The sequence below is a fragment of the Eublepharis macularius genome, chromosome 11 (assembly GCF_028583425.1).
Source record: "Eublepharis macularius isolate TG4126 chromosome 11, MPM_Emac_v1.0, whole genome shotgun sequence".
Classification (NCBI taxonomy): domain Eukaryota; kingdom Metazoa; phylum Chordata; class Lepidosauria; order Squamata; family Eublepharidae; genus Eublepharis; species Eublepharis macularius.
The window spans coordinates 70,502,966-70,527,530 of NC_072800.1; the positions used below are offsets into that span (position 1 = coordinate 70,502,966).

General features: G+C 43.5%; 1 protein-coding gene across 1 annotated transcript in view; it reads left to right on the forward strand.

Annotated features, from left to right (window-relative positions):
* Nucleotides 1-23,836, forward strand: part of GAD2 (glutamate decarboxylase 2) — a 44,756-nt gene extending 20,920 nt beyond the window's left edge. Inside the window, exons 9-16 of the mRNA XM_054991401.1 lie at nt 2,941-2,995; nt 7,346-7,462; nt 8,154-8,218; nt 11,598-11,676; nt 15,107-15,256; nt 20,844-20,951; nt 22,176-22,265; nt 23,663-23,836. Of these exons, the coding sequence (XP_054847376.1) occupies nt 2,941-2,995; nt 7,346-7,462; nt 8,154-8,218; nt 11,598-11,676; nt 15,107-15,256; nt 20,844-20,951; nt 22,176-22,265; nt 23,663-23,836 (838 nt within the window). The remainder of the gene's footprint in view (nt 1-2,940; nt 2,996-7,345; nt 7,463-8,153; nt 8,219-11,597; nt 11,677-15,106; nt 15,257-20,843; nt 20,952-22,175; nt 22,266-23,662) is intronic.
* Nucleotides 23,837-24,565: the final 729 nt, after the last annotated feature.

Below are 24,565 nucleotides of genomic sequence, written 5' to 3' on the forward strand. Positions count from 1 at the left end.
GTGGCATTGTGATAACCATTTATAAAAAGCAGAGGAAAGTAATGTTTCGAAGGCATTCACCAGACAGCGTGGCATTCTCCTATATTGGCCTGGCTGGAGATCAGGCACATGGAGAGCCAATCTAGATGTGAAGTGGAGAGATCTGTTGGGGATCTCCCACAGATTTTCAGTGCTTACTCAGAGCTATGGGGAGGCAATCAACATCAGGACCATGGCAAAGGAGCAAGAGCCCCTCACAATTTTCTGTTTCCCCTCAATAAGTGCTGGTTTCCACAATGGAGGATTATACAGCCACCACACAGAGATTTATATTTTTTCCTTCATGGGGTAAAATACCAGTTTTAGGAAGGAGAAATAGAGGTCAGGAAAATAGAAGGTGGAAAAGATTGTGAATGCAATCTTGGGGTATATCAACCGAGGAATAACATCCAAATCACAGGGTGCCATTGTCTCACTATATACCTCGTTGGTCAGGCCTCTCCTGGAGCATTTTGTGCAGTGTGCAGCTGCCCTGAGCCCATTCGTGAGGAGGGCGGGGTATAAATCTAAATAAATACATAAGTTCTGGAGACCTCATTTCAAAAAAGATGTAGACAAATTGGAATGGGTGTGGAGAAGAGCAACTAGGATGATCAGGGGCCTGGAGACCAAGCCCTACAAGCAAAAACTGGGAGACCCAGAAATGTTCAGTCTGAAGAAGAGGAGGTTGAGGGGAGACGTGATGGCTCTCTTCAAGTATTTAAAAGTCTGTCACTTAGGGAAGGGAAGGGAGCTGTTCCTATTGGCAACAGAGTATAGGATGTGCTATAATGGGTTTAAACTACAGGAGGGAAGGTACTGGCTGGACATTAGGAAAAACTTCATGTTAAGAGTAATTCAGCAGTGGAATTGGCTGTGTAGAGAATAGATGTGGGTGGTTCCCCCTCATTGGCAGACTTCAATGAGCAGCTGGATGAATACTTGTCAGGGATGCATTGTTCCTGCATTGGGAAGGGGGTTGAAATAGATGGTCTGTAAGGCCCCTTCCAACTCTATGATTCTATAATTAAATTAGTCTCCCACCATTCTACAGTTCCGATGGGTTGTGATTGTTATTAGGGAAAAGTCAGACATTCTGAGACAATCTATGTACTTTGGTTCACATGGCCTCCAATTCGAGTATAACACAGGGAGTGGAGTTGTCTATGAGCCAAGCTACAAGTAACGCCTTATACAGGTTGGACACTTGTCAGCTTACCTCAAATTTTGATGGGAAATGTTGGCGTCCTGGTTTTACAGCTTGGCTCTCCATTACAGCTGCAAGACCAGGATGCCTACATTTCCCATCAAAACTTGAGGGAAGCTGACACGTGCCCAACCTGTGTCAGGCATCACTTATAGCTTGGCTCTATGTTTAACTAAAAGGGGAACTTTGGGGGGAAAGAATAAAATTAGGATCTCCTCCCCTCTTCACCTCATTGTGCTTCATTTCTTGAAGCATTTTTCTTTCAGCCTGGATCACTATTCTTATCAGAGCCAGGCTGGGAGAGAAATGTTTCACATAACAGACTGCCACCAGGTATAGCATTCTGCCCATGTCCCAGCAAGTCCACCCACTCCTTGCTTTACATCTGAATGGGCAGACACATGCATAATTGCACCTGGATCTTCTCCATGTTTACTTTGAGCTTAGCCTGTGAGGTTTCTATATGTCAGAAACCTTGTACGTAGGCCACTGTTGGCTCTTTGTAGTTGTGTTTTTGTTATGTTTTACTTTCCTTCTTTTGCTCTATCTTTTAACTTTTTCACAATAAAAATTTTAAAAAGAAACCTTGTATGGAAAGCTAGCCACTCAGGTTTTTAGCATAGCCTCTCTCGATGCTAATTTTCAATCTTTAGGAAGAAACTTTTTTCTCTATGCGGAGCATTGGATAATTCAGTTTCTCCCACTGAATGCTGAAGGGAGACAGTACAGGGAGGGTTGTACCATGCTTTTCTTATTATTTCCCACTTTTCTCCTCAATGGAGATCCAAAGTGGCATACAACATTCTACTCTTCTTTATTTTATCCTCACAACTACCCTGAATGTTTCAGGAAAGGTGCTTCCTACAGAAGTGGCAGCCTCTAGGGCAGCTGGCACTGCAAGTTTATCGAGCACCTGGAGGACAACACTTGGGGGGCCATGAGCAGAACAGGTCTCCTTTACAAAGAAATTAGCAACGCCACCCTAAGCTGAGTTACACCTTTCTAATCCCATTGACTTCATTGCTATTAAAAGGGTATAACTCAGTTTAGGATTGCACTGTGAAGGATGTATAGCCAGTGGAGGACGAAAGGAATTCACAAGCTATTATTATCCAGAAAGTCCTTTGATTTTTCTCTCTGGCCACGGCAGATAATATCAGGTTAACATCAATGAGACACCTTCAAGTGTCATTACCTGATGCAATTTTAGCCAAAAAGGCAAACGATGTAGCCTGAAATATATTGCTTTACAAATGGCTAGGTACCTTTTTTTCCTGAAAGACTGTTAAGTTGCCAATAGGATTTGTTGTAGAACACCGTTATTTTGGGATTGGATCCCCCAAGGACTGCTTGGCTAAGATGAAGGCACTTTCTGAAGATGTAGGCAACAATCCTAAAAACACATTATGGGAAGTCAATGAATAAAACAAGACTAACTTCTAAGTAGGCATAGATACTGTATCACCGGATCTTCCTTCCCCTCCAGGTACAGCCCCCTTGCAACACTGTTCTCATGAGACTTTTGACCCTTAAAAGCATCCATGGAGGGAGGAGAAGGGAGAAAGACCACAGAGGGCCACAGTAAGAAGGGGAAAAGCTTTCTTACAATTCAGATGGTCCAACCCCTTACTGTGGTCAGCTAAACTGAAAAGCAGGCTGATTGAAAAGGACAAACACCCAATCCAGATCCATGTTGTTTTGATTCTTTATTTCAGAGGGAAAATGATACCATCTGATCTTGAAAGGAGAATCATTGAGGCAAAGCAAAAGGCAAGTGGATTCACATTTTAAAGAAATGGGGCAAGGTGGATAATAACCTCATCATTTCTTATCAATTAAAAAAATAATATTAAAAAAATGAAATTGAATAAAAATACTTCCTTCTTACAGCTTTCTTACAACTTAATCCAAGTTTAAATTTAACAATAAGATTCTATGTGTGTAGGCTTTAAAACTTAACAATTTAACAGAATGAGTTAAAGTTTTTTTAATAAAAACATAAAAGGCCTATGGACTACATGACCAAAGGTTTGGATTATTTTCCTAGATTCAATAAAGGCTTCATTTAGTTATAAATTCAAATATTTTCATTCATACTTCAACAAGTTAATTTTTACACTCAGGATATATATTTATTCAAAACTCGACTTAAATTAATCCAGCTGGCAAGTAGTAAAAATGTTTTGTGTATAAAAGTTTGGTTACCATCGCATTCTGCATAAAATAATAATAACATTTGAGTTATATACTGTCCTTCAGAACAACTTAATGCCCGCTCAGAGTGGCTTACGATGTGTGTTATTGTTATCTTCATAACAACCACCCTGTGAGATGGGTGGGGCTGAAAGAGCTCTGAGAGTGCTGAGACTGACCCAAGGTCCCCCAGCAGGCTTCAAGCAGAGGAGTGAAGAATCAAACCCGGCTCTCCAGATTCGAGTCCTGCCGCTCTTAACCACTGCATCAAACTGGCTCTCAAACAAGCTTTCATTCATAGCTTTCTGATGGGTTAGACCAGTGCCTTTAAAGAACCTGGTGAAACCTCAGTAAATGTACAAATTTTAGGACAGCAATTGGTTTTATATGAAAAGAGGAATCTATATTGTCTCTGCACCCTTCCAAAAAGATAAAGCTCAGAAGAGCTCTTCAACCTCAGGGAACTTTATAGTAACTGAGCTGGTTTGATGGAACTCTGCAGCCTAAGGCTGAACAGATCTCTGCTGTCCCTGAAATAACCCTTCTTTTTCCTTCTTTACGTCATTTATATCCCGTCTTTCTTCCCATTGGGGGTCCAAACCAGGTGACATAGTTCTCCCCTTCTCTGTTTTATCCTCACAATAACCCTGTGAGGTTGGTTAGGCTGAGAGCGTGTGACTGGCCCAAGGTCACCCAGCAAGTTTCCATGGGAGAGTGGGGGATTTGAACCTGATTACCCAGTTCCTAGTCTGACACGTATTACTCCACACGGCCTCTCAAGAGGGCAATGCTTGGGGAATCTAACTCATCCAACAAAAAAGAGTTCAACCTGCTTCACTTTATCTCATATCTTTCCCCCTTGTCTTTTCTGTAAGAAGTTCAGGGCAACGCGTGTGTTTATCTTTTCCCCTTGCATCTTCACAACCACCCTGGAAGACAAGTGAGACCATGACTGGCCCAGGCTCACCAGCTAAGCTCCATGACTGAACAGGGATTTGAGCCCAGGTCTACCCAAACCTGACCTGAGCACCAGTCGCATTTTATAAGGTCCTCGTAGCTACCAGATTTGTTTCTATCAGATGTATACTAGGAGTTCCCCGCTGGGAACGCAGTTTGCAAGTATGCATGTGCCCAATTCAGCTCAGGACCATACTGCTCAAGGAGAAGGCGCTTAAGTCTACTCCAGGGTTGCCAGGTCCCCCTGGCAACTAGCGGGAGGAGTGGAGAGTGGATACTTACCTGTGTGCGCATGTGGCCCCAGTTGATGATGTCACTCTCGATGTGACCCTGAAGTGACGGTGTTGCGGCAGGGCTGATTCTTTAACGATCAACCCCAAACGTAGTGAATATGCTGTGTTTGGGGCCAATTATTAAAAAATCAGCCCCGGTGAGATGTAGTCAATTCTGGACTGTGCTGAAAGTGACATCATCAACCAAAGCTGCAGAGGCACATGAGCTCATTTCCCCCAGCCTTCTTCCTCCCACCAATCAGCTGGCAATCAGTGGGCGGAGGCTCAAATCACCAGTAGATTGCCTGTTGTCAGCAGACATTTGGCAAGGCTACTCTCCCTCCATGCTGTTTTTTTCTGACCTGAAATGGCCTCAGGAAGCGACCATTGCCCTACTGGGGAAAGTTACATGCAGCTATCGCTACAGAATAAGTTTTTGTGTTTCGCGCCAGAACACAGGGAAGAGGAAAGTCTTAAAACACTTTCCCTGCATTCCACTGCCCTGATCTGAATTAGACCCTCATGCACCAGGACTTGAATTCTCAAAGGGGAATTCCACATTCAATAGAATATCCTTGTGGGGAACTGTGTGAACATACTAGACCCCTACACCTTGGCTTTCCTCCTAGGCACAGTAGAATCTCTGTGACTAAGATTTTGCATTCCAGAAGACGGTATAAGGAACTTCAGCTGATGATGAAAGATTCAAACAACCTCTTCAGTGCTATTCTGGTGTAATTTGGGCTGAAGGAGAGGGAAACGCCACCTCTTGAGGCTTGTGGTTCAACTCCAGGCTGGCTTTTAATTAAATGACATTTCAGGACTGCAAATATTTTTGTTGGGAAGTCCTCAAATGAAACAGAGTACATTTAAAAAGCTGTAAACTTCCTGTGGGAGGACAGTTTATAGAAGCCATTGATACAGGCATCCATTTTAAATCTGAGCCGTCTGGTTTGAGCAGAGTGACTCTTACACTGCCATCAGATAGCAGCCAGCAGAGTAACTTTAGACTGTGTGGGTTATTCTTTCAACAGAGTTCAAAACTGAAAAACAAACATGGGCCGTTCCAGATGGCCATTTTATTATGCTTCAGGAAAAAGTCTGATATAAAGAAACATTGGCATGTTTTCATCACTTTAGCAGTTTGCTGCCACCTACAGGGGAAAGCTGCAATAACATTAGCAAAGAAAAGGCTACAGAGTAGGTCAGACATAATGTGAAACCACAGTTTGTTTATTTCAGCTATGGTTAGTTTTTCAAACCAGGATTCCACTCTTGGACAATCATTCCAATCCAGCAAAAATGCTGGTTTCATAGCTTTGGTTCTTGTCCCTGCAGAAACCCAGTTGCTGTCTCTTGCCTGCTATGCAGAGAGGGCAGTTTAGGGAAGAAGCCAGGATTAAACCAGGAAGAACACAGTTGTACACCATGTGAAACCATAGTTAAGACTAACCATGGTCAATACATCAACTTCCAACCATGATTTCTGATCCTAGCTTGAAGTTCCTTGACTGACCATAGTTAGTGGAGTGGCTCACATTTGAACAATCATATGAACCATAGCTGATTTAGTTAAACCATGGTTTTCCATGATGTCTGAACCAAGCCAGGATATAAATGGAGGTAATAGCAATATCTGTTTGCTTGGCACACAGTTGCTCCCTCTTCCTCATAATGTCTATCTTACTATATGTAAGATGTGATATCCATGTGTTTAGTACAATTTTATCCTGCTCTTTGGCTAATGTAGATCACCTTTTCCATTTTATATTCATAACCACCCTGTTAGATAGATTAGGCTAGGAGAAATATTGGCTCAAGGTCATCTTGTCATTGCTACATAGAGATTTGAACCTGGGTCTCCCGAGTCCCGAGTCACACGAACATGTGCAGGATACATGAGGTAGCCTTATACAGAATCAGACCATAGGCCCTTCAAGGTCAGTACTCTCTACTTAGACTGGCAGAAAGTGTCTGGGATATCAGGCAGAAGTCATTTCTATCACCCACTACCTGACCCTTTTAACTGAAGATGGCACAAAATGAACTTCTGCATGCCACGCAGATGCTCTGTCATTGAGTCACAGCCCCTCCCTGAGTCCTAGACTAACACTATAACTGTTACATTTCACTGGTGATATCAGTTTGGTGTAATTAAGAGTGGCAGGATTCCCCACTCCTCTGCTGGGTGACCTTGGGTCAGTCACAACTTCTTGGAGCTCTCTCAGCCCCACACACCTCACAGAGTGATTGTTGTGAGGATAATAATAACACACTTTATGAACCGGTGTGAGTGGGCATTAAGTGGTCCTGAAGGGCGGTATGTAAATCGAATGTTATTATAATATTACTATTATCACATTGTGTGATGCCACCACATTCCCAGCCCCTGCCTGACATCATGAAATGGACAATGGCTGGGAAATAAATGTTGCAATTATGTTACCCTCTGTGCGGTATTGCAGTAGCAGTTACAAGGAACAAGAAACAAATGGATATGTGCAGGTTGCTGTTTTGGGTCTCTTAACTGTTTAGTTCAGCCCTAAACTTCAGTTTGCAATAAATCAGGGGCATTCCTTATGTGATGGTTAGAGGAATGTCATGTACTAACTATATGACATCTCTGCTATTGTAGATGCTTGGTTGTAGATCTAAATCTAAAAGAATGTTCTTTCTTCTGCAACATTCTTTCTTGTAGGGATTTGTTCCATTCCTTGTAAGCGCCACAGCGGGGACTACTGTATACGGGGCGTTTGATCCACTAATAGCTATAGCAGATGTCTGCAAGAAGTACAAGGTCTGGATGCATGTTGATGTGAGTACTGGATTACTGTCCTAAGACAGAAGTGGTGGAGAGCGCTACCAAGTCATAGCTGATTTATGGGTAACCCTAATAGGCTTTTCATGGTAGTTTGCCCTTGAAAACTACCTCTGCAACCCTGATCTTCTTTGGACGTCTCTCATCCAATTACTAACCAAGGCTAACCCTGCTTAGCTTCCGAGATCTGATGAATTTAGGCTTGCCAGGTCAGAGCACTGTCCTTAGGTACTGAGTCACAGATACTGGATCCAATACAAAACCATGCACCTCAGTGTGGAAATTAGCTGCCTAGCTGAGTGACTGCAGGATCCTGAGGTCCTCAGTTTCTGGAAGTCACAAGCAAGGCATGAAGGTGATGGCAACCCCAAGTTCTTTGTCCCCAGCATCTGGTGTTCAGAGGTATACTGCTTCTTTACATGGAGGTTCCATTTTAGATCTCAGTGTTAATAGCTATTAGTCAGCCTTGAATTCCCTTTTAAAGCCATTGAAGTTGGTGGCTACCTGAATTACATCAAGGTATGATTGGATAACTCTCACTGCCATCCAGGTGTTGGCTTTCCGTCTCTTTGGCTGCTTCCCAAGCCATGCAAAGAACGGGCCCCAAATCGACTCAAGCATTTGGATATCAACACAGAAATCAATGCAATTGAGCAGAAATAATGGTTATGATGATCTTCTTTTGCAGGGAGCATGGGGCGGTGGCTTGCTGATGTCAAGGAAGCATAAATGGAAATTAAACGGTATTGAAAGGTAAAGTTCCAAAAATGATTATTATTTACTGTGCATGTAAGTGGGGCACTAAGAGCCCCATGGCACAGAGTGGTAAGCTGCAGTACTGCAGTCCAAGCTCTGCTCACAACCTGAGTTCGATCCTGGCGGAAGCTGGGTTCAGGTAGCCGGCTCAAGGTTGACTCAGCCTTCCATCCTTCTGAGGTCGGTAAAATGAGTACCCAGTTTCCTGGGGGTAAAGTGTAGATGACTGGGGAAGGCAATGGCAAACCACCCCGTAAAAAGTCTGCCAAGAAAATGTCGTGATGTGACGTTTCCCCCCCACCATGGGTTAATAATGACTCAGTGCTTGCACCTTTACCTAAGTGGGGCACTAAATGCCTACAAATGTAGGCACTAAATGCCTACAAATTAAAGTCAATCAAAGTGCTCTTGTAAAATATAGCAGTATTATTTACAATGGGTTGGATCCAAATAGGGCAAGTAGAAGGCATATTCACACAAGGGAGGGTCAAATTTCTATTGATTCTTCCTCCAGTGGCAAGCCACCCATCATACCACACACATCCCCGGCCATTACCCTCATCTTCAGAAGTAGGTGGAGGGCAGCTACAGGAAAAGGGAAACCCTGTTCCATAAGTGGAATTCTACTTGCCATCTGAAGGATCCAGCTACTGAAGTAATGGAGCATATCTTTGCATAACAGAAACAATCCGATATTATTCCTATTATTTGATCTGTGGCACTGCAAAGACATTGCTTTTTATCACCCTTTATAATGAAAACTAGGATTTTAAAAATAATAACTTTTTAAAAAATTATAAAGGGTAAATAAAGAAGGTGGGGAAAGGGGGTACATTGAAAATTGGGTGAGAATATTGTGAACGGCAGTCAAAACAGCATGCAGTCCCTGCAATTACCGTGAAAATACAGCTATGTGAATTGCACAGGTTATGCTGATTCGAGCCCCGTTTCTTTAAGCCCTGTGGCCAGGCATGTTTTAGCATACAGTGATCATTATGCTGTCTGAATTCTAGATGCCAGAAATACTGCAACTGTGTGCCAGTTGCCGCCAGATCAGAACTTTCTAGATATGCTCTTGAGCATCGTTTTCAATGTTAGCACTGCTTTCTCATTTTCAGTGTTAATAGTGGTCTACTATTTTATTTTTTTAAGCTCATATTGTTATAAAACTTAGATTTTTATATAGCATGGCATGATTTGGGCAGAATGAGGCATTTTTATGTCCTACTAATTTCAGTAGGAGCAATTTGAACATGTGCTTAACTCTTCCATTGAAACAAATTTTGTGTGTAGTCCAACATTATCTAAATGTACTCAAAGGGGAGCCCAACCGATTTCAATGAGTCTCCCCTCCCATACAAACAGGAAAAGGTAGCAAAGTCTTGAAACAGCTTAACTTTGAGTTGGTTATACCCAGTGCTGCTGATGTGCAACTAGATCTTATGTCAAATTAGGTGCATCTAAGCCCATTGAAGTCAATGGGTTTAGGTGTGCTCAAGTATGCATCAGATTGCAGCCATTCTCTCCTTTGCAATGGATACATTTAAAAAAAATACTGGGTTCTTTGGGGAGGGTGCATTATGTGATGGTAAAAACATATGAATACTACCCTTTGCAAACCACAAACTAACAAGCTGCATTGTGAAGCTACTTGTTGAGAAATCCACTTCACTGTATGGAATCTACCAGTTTCTGTGTCTCCTTTCCAAGAGGCTTCTTTTAATGATGCTATTACTGCCGCAATCATTCTCTTTTGTGGTAAAGCAGCACTCCAGGCTGTCTAATGAACTGTACCAGGAGCACCGCAAATCAGTGGGATGTGTCAGGAAGTGATCTTTGCTCCTATGACAACCGGTGCCCACACCAGGACATATTTCAGTTCTTAGTGGTGAGATTTTCTCTCCAACATCAAAATAACCTTTAAAAAAACCTTGAAATAATAGTGCACCCATTGCCATGATAATTCCACCAGAAAAAGAGAAAGTAGTAAAGACAAACCCACAAACTATCTCATTTATTTGGAACAGAAAGTTTAGATTAATTAGGGTTGCTATAGATGGTTTACTTCTAATTTAATATCCTGTTCTTGGGTATCAATAGCAGGGTATCTTTATCCTAAAAATACACCTGCTGCATGCACATCCAAACAACATTTTTGCACATGTGCAGAATATATAGGTCTAATTCTTTCCTCTGCATTCCCCTGCAGAATACAGGAAAGCAGTTGCTTCCATGTGTTCTGGGGAGGAGAGGAGTAATTTACACGGGAGTCCCAAGAATACCTTTTCAGGTATCAGCCCCATTGAATAGATCTGAGTAGAGTTCCTTGGGGTGCTTTCTTGGGGAGCAAAACTAAACAAGTCTACTCAGAAGTAAGTCCCATTTTAGTCAGTGCACTCCCAGGAAAGATTTCTTAGGACTGCATCATTAAATGCATCATCATTATTCAAACCAATGTAAGGGATGCATATTGTATGTCTATGTAACCTTTTCAGATTCCAAAATGTCAAGTGAAAAAACACCCTTACCCTACAGGTCTAAAAGACAGTGTTGGAGTTGAAACTGGCATCAGATCTCAGTTTATTCAGTAGATAGACTCTATTTCCTTTCTCTCAGCCTCAGTTTCATACCTGTAAAATGGGCCTAATAATGGTCTCACAGAGTTTATATAGCAAATTAATGAGAGAATATATCTTGAATAAGAGCCCTGTGGCACAGAGTGGTAAGCTGTAGTACTGCAGCCCAAGCTCTGCTCACGACCTGAGTTCGATCCTGGCGGATGCCGGGTTCAAGTAACCAGCTCAAGGTTGACTCAGCCTTCTATCCTTCCGAGGTTGGTAAAATGAGTACCCAGTTTCCTGGGGGTAAAGTGTAGATGACTGGAGAAGGACATGGCAAACCACCCTGTAACAAAAAGTCTGCCAAGAAAATGTTGTGATGCGACATCCCCCAAGGGTCAGTAATGACTCGGTGCTTTACCTTTTATATCTTGAATATTAAAAGTACTGTATAAACAATATGAATATTTAAGGATGAAGAAACAGGGGAGAACTTAGTCTTTCTAGCACAATCACATTGTTAAGCTTCCAAAACAAAGTTCAAAATATCTGTGTAAAAACATTCAGTCATTTCCAAGGCATGTTGCCCGTATGAATAAATTTCAATTAACTTCTCTTTGATGTTCATAAAAGACACGACTGTAGTATCAAACAACGGTTCTATTTTTTTAATTGCTCGGTTTTATGTTCAGCTGTGTTTCTTTGACCTTTCAAAAGCCTCCCTTTTTAAGTTTGCCTATTTGCATTGATTACTGAGTGTCTCTCTGATTGCAATCCAGCCTCTCAATGTCTCCTTTTAAAATGGTTTATTGTCCTAGGGCCAATTCTGTGACCTGGAACCCACACAAGATGATGGGAGTCCCACTACAGTGTTCTGCTCTGCTCGTTAGAGAAGAGGTACGTCTCGGTCAATTTGCATCTCAGGTCCCTTCAGGCACTTCACCTTTTCATGTGCCACTTCCCTCTTTCATGATGATGACGTCAACTAATCTACCTAAAAGTGATGGCAGTTGTTTCTGAAAACATGACATATGTCTGTAGTCCCTTGTTTGATCCAAAATCCCAAAATCAGTTACAACAGCGATCTGATAAGAAATTTGGCTGCAAGTGGGTTTTCAACCATGTGCTTTGGAATCCTTACGTTTCTCAGAAGCTACTCGGTGGTTCCATGTTGAGAAGATCAGGAATGGAGGAACGTTTCTCTGAAAGGCGCTTGTCCTCTCCTACTAGTCTTCCCTTGTAACATGGACACGAGAGAATGTTGAGTGTGTCTTAGGCAATGCCAGGCAACTTCAGGTTTGGGGAGCCCTTGACCAAATGTTAGCCAATGAAGCGATTGCTCCAGAGAGCCCAGCAATGTTGCAAAGGCCCTTGGGTGACCTTCTACTTCCTAGAAATGCAGCTGAAGGGAATGCAGAGTAACTCTTGCACAAGAGAAGGTGTACTCTGTTGCCTCTCCTAGGGAGGTGCCTCTTCTTCCAAGAAAGTGGTAATTGAAAATGGGGAGTGCATACATCCTGAGTGCCTTCAGTGCAGTCTCTCCAGTGATCTCCTACTGGAGTGGACTGGGAAGTGAAAACAGCCCCGGAGTGAGTCAAATGAGAGGCCCCTGCTGTACTATAAGCCAGCACTGTGGGGCTACTCAGTTTAGTGGGGCCAACAATGAGCATTGGCTCGCCCGCTGGATCGTCCCCGACACAGGAAGCAGTGAGAGAGGAGACTTGATGAGCTGACACTGACTTCCATGGCTGAGGGTGGGTCTGGGTCAAGCGGCCCCTGAGGCTTAGGCAGAATTGCTGAGGCTCAACTCTGCTTTCTCCTGACTACCAGAGCAGAAATTTCCTGTTAAGTGGCCCATTTGCCCCGATCTCTTGTCTTCTGGTAGAAACAGATGGTCTAGTATCTGCAGACAACAGAGGAACCTCTGAGCTGTGAGCCTAACAGTGCATACTCAAGAGCCAGCACTTAGTTTTAGGTATACTGTATGTTGATTTCACGGGTCAGTACAACTGACTTTAACCAGCACTCCACATGAACCTTCATGTAGAGTTCCCTGAAGGGTTCCCTGAAGGCAGGGAATTTAAAAATCAGTGATACGGGGCATCCTACTCCAAACAGTACTTGTGTTTTTGTTACCAATGGCTTAAATAGTCAGAAACACATGGTTAGAGTTACCAGACACTCCCATCTTTCTGACAGTGAAACTTTGGCTTGAGATGACATGTTTTGTAAGAAAAAAGAAGAAAGTATCAAGGGCTACCAACCTTGAACATTTTCTGCAGAATCTTTTGTAGCAATGGTGGTAATAGCAATGAAGACGGGAGTGCATGGCAAGTATGCAGGTAAATGAGATCATTCATAAACTCAAAATTAGTGTTGTGGGGGGGGGGTTAGAGTGTCAGGGCCAAACTACACATTACACTTTACACGAGCTTGGCACAGGGACTCGCAGCCATCCTGCAGCTGTGAGTCCTTGGTGGCAGCTCCTACATAAAAGTGCAGCACAGGCCTGATTCAGATTGGCATAGAGGAAGAGGGACTCTTGCCTCCCCCCTGCACAATTTTAGGGAACTGAAATGGCCTTGGAGCTGCCTGGGCATTATTTGCCCCATCTGGGTGCTGCACATGCAAATGCTTACATACGGATCCTCCCATGAAGCAAATAACATTCCTTGTGCCCTGTTTTGGCTCCTGAAAATCATCTGGGGGGAGGCAAGAGCTCCTCCTCCCTCTGCACCATGGTCCCAATTCAATTTGGGCCCTGCTGCACTTTAACACAGGAATTGCCACTAGGGACTTACAGCTGCATTATGGCTGCCCACCCTCACCCCCACCCCCCTTGGTTACTTATGTGGAGCACAATATGCAGCTTGGTACTCAGTCTAGGTTGTTGAGACCTGGGTTCAATTCCCTACTCAGTCATGAACCAGGTATCCTCCTCCTGCGTGGAAAGTTGAGATAAAGATTATTTCTGACATTTGTGTCCTACTTTTCGTCATGAAACAATGAAGTGGTATACATATCTGTCCTAGGGCTGCAGGGGCCACTTCCATGGGGTTTTTTTGCAAAGGACTTGGCAGATCCTGGCATGGCACAAGGACTCGGTGAGGTCTTGGTGAGGCCACACCTTCTAGTGGTGCTGGCCTTGAGATGGCCCAAATGCCTGGTGGGCTTTTCCTCCACACGTTCAGTTGCAAGAATCCACGGATGAAGGGAGTCCAGCTTCTTTCTTGTGCCTGTGCCTTGGCCCCAGGTGACCTCCAGGTGGAACCCATTGTCTACAAGATCTCATATTGGTACAGATGATAGATAAACAGGGAGAGAGGCTCTGTTGGCATGATCCTGTATGTATTTATTCATTAATTTTAGGCAGTCTGTGTCCCACCTTGTTGCTCCTCGGGGAACTGCTGGTGGCTTCCAGGAAAACAAATAGCAAATACAGTCTAAAAACAATAATTAAAGTTCAAAACAAATGCATACTAAAAGCTTCACTTATACAGTAAAACACAATCTTTGTTTGTTTGTTTGTTTGCTTCCTTCTTTTATGCCCTGCCTTTCTCCGCAATGGGGACCCAACGCAGCTTTCATCATTCTCCTCCATTTTATCCTTTTAGCCTATATAAAAACTCTAATGTGGCAGGCCAACATCATGTAAACACAGAACGAAAATAAAACTTCATGTTTTGGTATATTTCCCCCCTGTGAGAATAAAGCATTCTTTTTTGTCATGTGAGCCCTTTAAAGTTGACATCGCTCTGGGCCTCATTGTGTCAGGCTCAAGCAGACTTGCCAGTTCTTAAAGAATGTGCCTTAGATAAAGGGGTACTGACTATGGTTGGCAACCAGCAGGAGGCTCAGAGGGACAGAGACAGATGAGAATGGCATTGCACAATGTCACTTCTGGCTGTGTAACAAGAAGTGACATCACCATGTTGCATGACACTCTAGGATGTCCTTGGAGCTCTATGGTAAAAACCATAGAAATTGGGGAAATATCTAGTGTTGCACAACATAGCACATCACCTCTGGGTTGCTAGCAGGAAGTGGCATCACTTGGCATGTTGCATGACACTCTAGGATGTCCTTGGAGCTCTATGGTAAAAACCATAGAAATTGGGGAAATATCTAGTGTTGCACAACATAGCACATCACCCCTGGGTTGCTAGCAGGAAGTGGCATTACACAATGCCATTTCTCCCCACTTTGAGCACCATCGGGGGAGGAGAGATGGCGAGTGCTAGTGGGGGTCCCTCACCAGTGCTGGGCATATGCTCAGTCCCTGTTCCTTGTACTCTTCCTGACTGTGCCTCTTCCTGCTTTTTTCAAGGGGATCATGCAGAGCTGCAATCAAATGCACGCTTCCTACCTCTTTCAACAAGACAAGCACTACGACCTGTCCTATGACACCGGAGATAAAGCCTTGCAATGCGGGCGCCATGTTGATGTCTTCAAGCTCTGGCTTATGTGGAGGGCAAAGGTAAGCGTTCCCATTAAGCTTTTGTGTCTTAAGCCCTGAGAATAAGGCACATGTTTGATTGTTTTATCTCTATGCCAATTCTTTTATCCTTAGCCATCGCAAGCAGGTCTCTAGAGAGGCAGTATATACATTTTGTAAACAAATTATTTCCAAATATTTAGACTCCTTTGCTGGCAGAACAGTGGAACCAATATAAGGCTCTTCTGTGCTATTTCTTTACAAAAAATAATCTGCAAGTTCACAAGTAGTTTGAATACAAAATCTTTACAGCTTATTTGGCCTTGCTCCTCCAGCGTCCTTTAGATAATAACAGCAACTGGCTGCTGGCTTAAAAAACAGTGTGTCTCTTGAACACAGGAACACTGGAAGCTGCCTTATGCTCGTCCATCAAGACCAGTCCTACTCAGGCTGGTAGCAGCTCTTCAGGGTCTTAGGTAAAGACCTTTCACATCACCTACTGCCTGGTCCTTTTTTAACTGAAGGCGTGCCAGGGACTGAACGTGGGACTCTTTTCAGGGTGCAAGGCAGATGCTCTCCCATTAAGCTGTGGCTGCTCTTGTTGAATCACAGTGCAGAAAAACTGCTGTAAAGCTGCCATAAAGTTGGAATTGCCAACCTCTAGGTGGTAGAAGATCTCCCAAATTACGACCGATCTCCAGGCTATAGAGATTAGTTCCCCTGGAGAAAATGGTTCCTTTGGAGGGTGGACTCTATGGCATTATGCCCCACTGAGGCCCCTCCCCTTTCCTAATCCCACCCACCCCAGGTTCCACCCCCACAATCTGCAGGAATTACCCAAATTGGAGCTGGCAACTATATATAAAGTAGCTTATAGCTGGAAAATGCAGGAAGATGCAACAAAAGCAGCCAGTCTTGGTCTAACAGCTTAGATATGATGGATGAGGGGAAATTGTGTAGTGAAGTTGCTAGGCAACTGCTGCTTGGCAGGCTTGCAGAACTGGCTCAGAAGAAAGCCAGTTGCCTCTAACACAGGCTTTCAATGTACGGTGCACAAGCTTTCTATGAAATTGATGAAATTATCACCTTGAGAATGAACAAATGAATAGCAATTGTTAATTTCAGCGATTAGCACATTTCAAGCGTAGCTCCAGTGACATTAGGAAAGCAATCGCTGCATCTCCCCTCTAGCAGGGATTAGTTTTTGGACATTACAAGGCTTTTGCAGAGGGAGAGGGTTTTGTTGTAGGAATTCTTAAAAACTAGACTTGGCAAAACTGCGACTAGAACACCTGCTTTCATTTTATGCTACAATTAGAGCCGAGCATATTATTGATGTGGGGGAACTAATTAAAAGTCTGTTCCTTTCTGGAGTATATTTGTAAGGACTCTCAAAGGACCAGCTGATTTACAGTTTGGAAATGTTGCCAAATAAATACTTTCTGCCAGGGCTTTTTTTTCTGGGGAAAGAGGTGGGGGAACTCTCATCCGGGGCAACTCCTAGTAGGAGGTGGTGCCCCTGTTACTACATGCACACGCACACAGCACACGCACACTCCCAGGGCTGCATGATGATATCACTTCCGGGAAGTGATCTCATCTCGCAGGCCATGGTTGCTCTGGGAGCACTCCCATGCTCCACCGGGGGCCCGATTTGACCCAGATCAGGCTGAATTCAGCCTGGATTAGGCCTGAATTGGCACGGAACAGGCTGCTCCGGTGCAGGGGAGCACTCACCAGCCCAGCAGCAGCCCGATCCAGGCTGTTTCGGGCACAAATTGGGCTGAATTGGGCCCAAGATGGCCCAGATTGGGCCCTAATCAGCCTGGAACAGCCACTGCCATGTGGGAGAGCACTCCCCCATCCAGCAGCAGCCCAAAATGGTTAAGGTTAGGCCCGATTCAGCTTGGATCAGGCCGCTGCTGTATGAGGGAGTGCTCCCTTGCTCAGCAGCACCCCGTTCCAGGCCATTCCCCTACCCTCTCTGCGTGTGTGCTCCCTCCTCTAAGGAGCAGGCTAACCTTAAGCCATTTGCTCCAGGGGAACTGATCTCTGTCTGGAGATCAGGGGGCAAGGCCACCACACGCAAGAAGTGCCGGAACACCGTTCTGGAGTGTTCCAGCAGGAAAAAAGCCCTGCTTTTTGCCTAATGAGTCCCCATTCTACACTGAGATTGCCTTAAAGATGAGTAAATTCATTTACCTCAACTGCCTACAAGAAATGCACATTTTGTGTAATGTTTATGTTATTACATTATCGTAATTGTGCTAATATTGATACTCCTGGGCCAGGTTCCAACTGCCCGAGGTCAAGTATTGCATATGTAGTGTGTGGATATTTTTTTTAACCAAGTTGTGCTTCTTAGTCTACGAATACAAAAACAGGTGCCCGGCAAGTACAAAAAAATAGCTGGCGTGTTGTATTCTGCTTGAAAGGTCACAAGCTTTAACAGCCTGCAGAAGTGTTGATGGATTTTAAATTGAGGCAATTTCAATCACTGATTTAAGCCACCAAGAATATGGGCCAGTTTTAAATTCTTGACCCCATTCAGATGACATAACAACAACTGTTGATTCATGACAGATCTCTTTACATAGAGATTCTATGGCTTGAGTGCCAAACTGCAGCAGTTTTTCCTTGAGCTTCCTCACATCATTGTCCACTTGTCTTTCTGTGGTTTGTTTCTTCATGCTTTTTCTGATTTGAGGAATCATAGAGAAGCAGCAAGGAAACCACAGAAAGAAAACAAATGGAATGTGTGGAAGCTCAAGGAAAAACCACTGTAGTCCGGCACTCAAACCAGAGAAATTCATTTGTTAGGGTCATGTGGTCTCTCTTGTCCTCTTGTCATGGATGGAGTCGAATGGAAGGTTTCTAGTTTCTAAAGTCCGGAACGGAGCTTCATTTCATTTGGATGTTTGAATGCAGGTGCCTGGGTGTACTGGAGTTTGTTTCCTTCACCCAAATGGGGATTCTAAATCATTCGCCGTTTAGAATCCTGGTTTGTGGGGAAGAAAGCATCCCCAGTTTCTCTGAGCACTTGCATTCGATCACCACAGCAAAAAAGTTTAACTGCCGTTTTCCCCCAAACCTGGAAGGTTTTCCAACAGGAGAGGAAAGGCAAGAAGGAGTTCACAAACTCATTAAACAAACTGTATCTGTGCCTATCATGAACAAACAAGATTTACCATAACATTTGAATCCGATTTAAATAAGACTGCTTCCACGTGGAGGATATATGCAGGCCTGGCTGTCAAACCGGGGAAGAGGATCCATGTGACATTGTCCTCCAGTCTTTTTCCTTCCATCTCTTCTTGCGGTCTCCCTGATTTGCCCCAGTGTTTCCCAGAACTGCTTTGCTCTGATCTTTCTGGAAAGATTGGAGTCAAAGAGTGTGGAGACAAAAACTGGAGTCAAAGTTTGGATGAGAGAGTGTGTATTTCGTGACCTCCCTGCCTCTGTCCGGCACCATTTCCCCTCTATTTCCCCTTACAATTGCCATTTCCCCTCCACTGCCACCAGCAAGCTTCTTGCCTTCTAAAAAAAATTAGTAGTAAGTATATCACTATAGAGTCCTACACCTATACCTTAAAAAGCTAGCAAACAGGATGCTACCTGTGGCTGGGGGGGAGGGGGATTTTAAAAAATTATTTAATTTATTTTACTTCATTTGTCCCCCACCTTTCTCCCTAATGGAGACTCAGGGCGCCTTGCATCATTCTCCTCTCTTCCAATTTATCCTCACCTCAACTCTGTGAGGTGGGTTAGGCCAAAAGTTTGTGACTGGCTCAAGACCACCCAATGAGCTTCCAAAGCAGAGAAGGAAATTGAACCTGAATCACCCAGATCTTAGTCTACCACTCTAGCCACTCCACTGCACTGCCTCTGGATGACAGCAGGTATGAAGAGATACTCCAGAGAATACCCTCTGTGCAAGCAGTCGTCATAGTTTCACACTTCAATCTATGTCCAGAACAAGCATGACTTCTGACTGGTTTCTCTAATGAATGAGATCTGTTTGCAAGAGAAGAGAAACTTTCGGCTGCTCAGGATTCTCCTACAGTGCCCCTAGTCTTGCTTCCCATGTGCTTCTTGCGCTCTGAAATGTCTGTACTCACTTAGGGAAGCAATTGTGAGATCTCTTCGATCCTAAGTGTTCCCTTCCTCCCTTTAAACAGCAGGTCACGAAACTCCGGTTCAGACTATGGCATGGGGGAGTTAAGCCCTCCTTGGTGCCATTCCCCCTCTCGAAATGACTCCACAGTGCTGTTATTTGTCTAACTGGGGTAAATATACAGGTACTGGTCAGGCATGGAAGAGGGAGACTTAACCCCTCCTCTCTCATACACCATGTACTCAGTGTGAATCAGGGCTTCATGCACGAGCTTCTTAAAAGGAAAAGGGAACAGATTCACAGAACTTCCAGTAGAATGCTTGATCTGGCCCTTAAGAACATCTCTTTGGTCCTGTCTATATCAGTGGTACTCGGTCCACGGCTCACAGAGAATCACTTTAGCAATTAGCATCTATTAAAAGAGCCGCATGACTTCTGTATGCTCTGTACACCACCCCATCAAACACACAATACAATAATCATTCAATATGTACCTATAAGCTTTTTACTTACCAGAGTCAATCTGTGCACGTCTCTCCCCACCTGTGTTGAGCTTAGGCAGCTCTTGTGTATCTGGAATGAGGGGAAGGGTTTCCCTCTTGACCTTCTCACTCCTTCCCCAGCAGGAAGCAGAACAGTTCAGGCAAGAAAGTGAGATTTCCAAGGAATGGAAGTGCAAGCACCACTGGGGCCAGCTGAGCGACAGCTATGGTGGTGATTGTGGTTGTACTCTCTGCAGCCAGCTTGCAGTCCTCCCAGCAGCTGCCCAGATGTTGGAATGAGAGTGAAGAGGTTGTGCAGAAGGGGAGGGGGGTTGTTGGACAGGAACATTTCTTTCCTTCCATCCTTGCAAGGGGCCTGCAGGTCAGGTAGGTTCACAGCATACCCATCCTCCAGTCTCTCTGGCAGTGCCTTTTCAAGTGGGAGCCACCTTCCAGTCTCCTTGCCCACATTTCTGGAACATTGGAACAATTGCTACTTTGGGGGACCATGTTGAGAAGAACAATGGCTGGCATGTCAAAGAGCCACATGTGGCTGAGCCACTGAATTAATATCACTGACTTAAATGTAAGGATGCAAGAGCTTTGTCTTGAGCTTTAAGAGCTTTGTAGATAGAAAAAGGCCAGACCAGAGTTTTCCCATCTAAATGAAGATTCCATTTCCAACAGTAGCTCTGGGCATGAAGTGCACAGCCTTCATCTACTCTGTATCCTCAGCATTCAGCACTCAGACATATGTTGCCTCTGTACATGGAAACTGTATTTTGCTGAGATTGCTAATAGGTTCGTGAAGGAGAGGCTGTCCAACCCACTTCTAAAGCCATCCGGATCCTATGCTGACATTCATATAAACTGTCCATCTTTCTTTCTTTTTTGCCCTCTCTCTTTTTCCACAAGGAGTAACATATGTGATGGGGAGGGGGGTGAGGAATCACTTGTATCATTTTGCTTTGCAAGCTTCCCTCACATATTTGCTCTAGTTCACTCCCGCCTCTCTTCTTTCTTTGTCCCAAAGGGCACTACAGGATTTGAAGCACAAATCGACAAGTGTTTGGAGTTAGCAGAGTATCTTTATAACAAAATAAAGAACAGAGATGGTTTTGAAATGGTGTTTGATGGAAAGGTATGTATCTGAGTGAAGATTTGAAAAGCTGGTGGATTCTTAGGGAACGCTTCCACTAATAACAAAAACTCCATTGGCTCTGTTATTCCACACTATGTGAGAAGAAGCGAGCCCAAGAAGAATATTGATCTGTTCTAATGATCTGTCTATTTTATCCCACTCTTCCTCCAAAGAGCTTAGGGTGATATATGTCACCCTCTCTCTCCTTATGTTGCCATCACAACAATCCTGTCAGGGAGGTTAGGCTGAGAGTGAATAATTGTCCCAAAGTCACCTAGTGGGCTTCATGACTGAGTGGCAGTTTAAACCTTGGTCTCCTAGTCCTAATTTGACTCTGATCAGTCCACTCTGGAACTTCTGTGTCCCAGCAAAGGGATGGTAAAAGCCTTATCTTTTTCTTTTATGAGAGACATTGTGGGAATGGCCTAACCCATCCCTGGACTCCTGTCTTACATGCCTCACACCAGGCCACTTCCCTGCATCATAAAGACTCCCTGTATTTGTGGCGTGGACTTAGAATGTACTGGAAAGCAGAAGGTTCTGGCCTTGTTCTAGAAATGTTTTTGTCCCCACAGGAAGCCATGGTTCTGGCCCAGTTCCTGGTGGGGATCAGATTCCAGTCAGTGACATACTGAGGGGAATGCAGAAAGTACCCTGGTGATGCAACCCTAATCATAGTTACACCCTTTTAAGCCCATTAACCTCAAGGGATTTCGAAGGATGTAACTCTACTTAGGACAGCACTATCAGTTTAGAAAGGCGGCTGGAATTCAAAAAGTTTGAGCCATACTGGCTTTCTGTCAAAGTTCAGTACGCAACATTCCTTAGGGCAGCGATTTGTCTTTTTTACTTTTGACCCCCCCTTTATAAGGTGCTATATATACCAAAGATACTGTAGTTATTATTCGGCAGTTTTAGTAGTATTTGATAGTGATACCCATCTTTCTTTTCAGTGATGTGTAGTTATAGTGTGTGTGTTTGTGTGTGTCTCTGTCTTAAGGAATTACACACTGGCATTGATATTTGTTAGGAAAAGATGCAAGAAACAGTTCCACATGCAAGGGGCATAGTAAGGGTCATGATTCTCACTGGGCCTCGCTTCAGTCAACAAAGAAAACACTGCCATTGATCACTGTCATAGGAAGTGATAACATGTGGAAGAGGGGGAAAGCATGAAATTTATTACCACTGGGCTATTTTAAGGCATTCATCTTCTTCCTTTAGCCTCAGCACACAAATGTTTGCTTCTGGTACGTGCCTCCCAGCTTACAGAATATGGAGGATAATGAAGAAAGACTGAATCGTCTTTCAAAGGTAAAAAAGAAAGTAAGAAAGAAGAAACACCACTTTTTATTATGAATCCATAAAAAAGACTGCACTGTTTGGAATATACAACATAAGATCTGTCCAGTAGGATAAGACCAGCAGTCCATTTAGTACAGCAGCATTCTGTTTCACACGGTGGCCCCACCAATTGTCCTAGTGCAGCAGCAGACAGGCCATAGAGGTCAAGGTCTGCCCCTGACGTTGCTGCCTAGTGCTGGGCTTCAGAGGTTTACTGCCTCTGAATGTGGAGATTCCCATGGACTGATTCATCTAAAATCAGTCCATGGGATAATCATGAACTTGTCTTAGATGAATGTATGGACTTCTCTTCCATGAATGTGCCTAACCCCCTTTTACAGCTAACTCTTCTCACAGTCATCACTGTCTACTGCTAGAGAATGCCATAATTTAATTACTCACTGAGTGAAGAAGTATTTCCTTTTGTCCATCCTACATCTATTTCCCATCAACATCATTGGATGCTCCAGAGTTTTAGTATTGTGGGAGAGGGAGAAAAAGTTCTCTCTCCACATTCTCCAGTCCATGTGTAAATTTATAAACCCCTGCCATGTCTCTCTTAGTTGCCTTTTTCCTGAACTTAGAAGTCCCAGACTCTTTAGTCTTTCCTCACAGGACAGATGCTCCAACCCCTTAATCATCTTGGTTTCCTTCTTCTGCACTCTGTGCAGTTCTGTCTTTTATGAGATATAGCAACCAGAACAATATGCATTATTCTAAATGAAGCTACACCATAGATCCAAGGGCATTACAATGTTGGCTATTTTGTTTTCGATTGTTTTCCTAATAGTCCCCAGCAAGGAGTTTGCCTTTTTGCACTACTGCTGCACAACATTTTCATGGAACTATCCACTACATTAGCCACCCAATCTTTTGTAACTGGTGTTGCTTCCTGACTAATGACTAACCCATCTGCATTCTTTGCAAAGTCAGGTTGGCCATTGGTCAACAATGAAAAATCATGTTTGCCCATCCCCTGCACATAACAGCTAATATTCTGAAGTTGGGGTGGTGGAAAATGCACAATATTGTGACATCAGGGGCGTTTTCACATGCCCAAGGCCTCTGGATGATTGCACAAAACTCATGGCATGAAGCATCTTCCTAGTGCGATTTCCCAGCATGATCCCCTTTAATGGCACAATTTCTGACATCATCGCACCATTAAACGGGATCATGCCAGGAAATTACACTAGGAAGACGCTTCATGCTATGAGTTGCATGCGATCTTCCGGATGCTTACAGGTATGTGTGAAAACAGCCCAGATGAGTTCTAGTAGATGTTAAATGTTTAGTCTGGGCCTCAGAGTAAGTTCAGAGAAGAGACTGTACAATATTGATTTGCTTTTCACGCTGTGTCTGTGAAGGTGGCCCCAGTAATTAAAGCCCGAATGATGGAGTACGGCACCACCATGGTCAGCTATCAGCCCCTGGGAGACAAGGTGAACTTCTTCCGTATGGTTATCTCCAATCCAGCAGCAGCTCACCAAGACATCGATTTCCTGATCGAGGAAATAGAGCGCCTGGGGCAAGATTTATAATCATTTGGTCTGCCAAGCATTGCTGAAACCTCTCTAAGTAGACAATTAAGTTGTCACAAACTGTGGTGAATGTATTTGTAGTTTGTTCCAAAGTGAATCTATTTCTATATTGTGGCGTCAAAGTAGAGTACAATTTAAAACAGAGAACATTGCTCCTTTGTAGAGTCTTTTTCATCCCTTCCCTTGAGTTTGTAAATACCATTTTTGCCAGTTAGGTAATCCACAAATAGGCTGCATTCAAATAGGTCAGGAATAATGCAAATGCTCGCAATTCCACCCTCCTAATGTTAGTACAGTTAGCGGAATTGATAGTTTGTGTTAAACACAGCCAAACAGAACAGTGTCAAATTGCCCCAAATAGTCACAAAATAAAATGAGGGCAAAATGCGTAAAGCAATGTCTGCCTAAAGATGTTTTGTCTTTTTTTCTTAGTATGTTAGGACAAAATTTCTAGTTTACGTATGACAACAGTTCAGATGTATTTAAATACATATAATTTTGCAAGAGAAATATATATTATATATACATATATATTAAAAAAAGATCCTATTTTGTAAAATAGAGATTTTTATTTTATATGGGTTACAAAGACTAATGGGGCAACCCCCCACCCACCCAAAAATAAGATCCTTCATTTTCTGTCTAAGGAGGGACATCAAACTTTTAAAAATGCTTATTTTGACACCTAACTCCACATAAATTCTTTAAAAGAAATGTTTCCTTTCTACA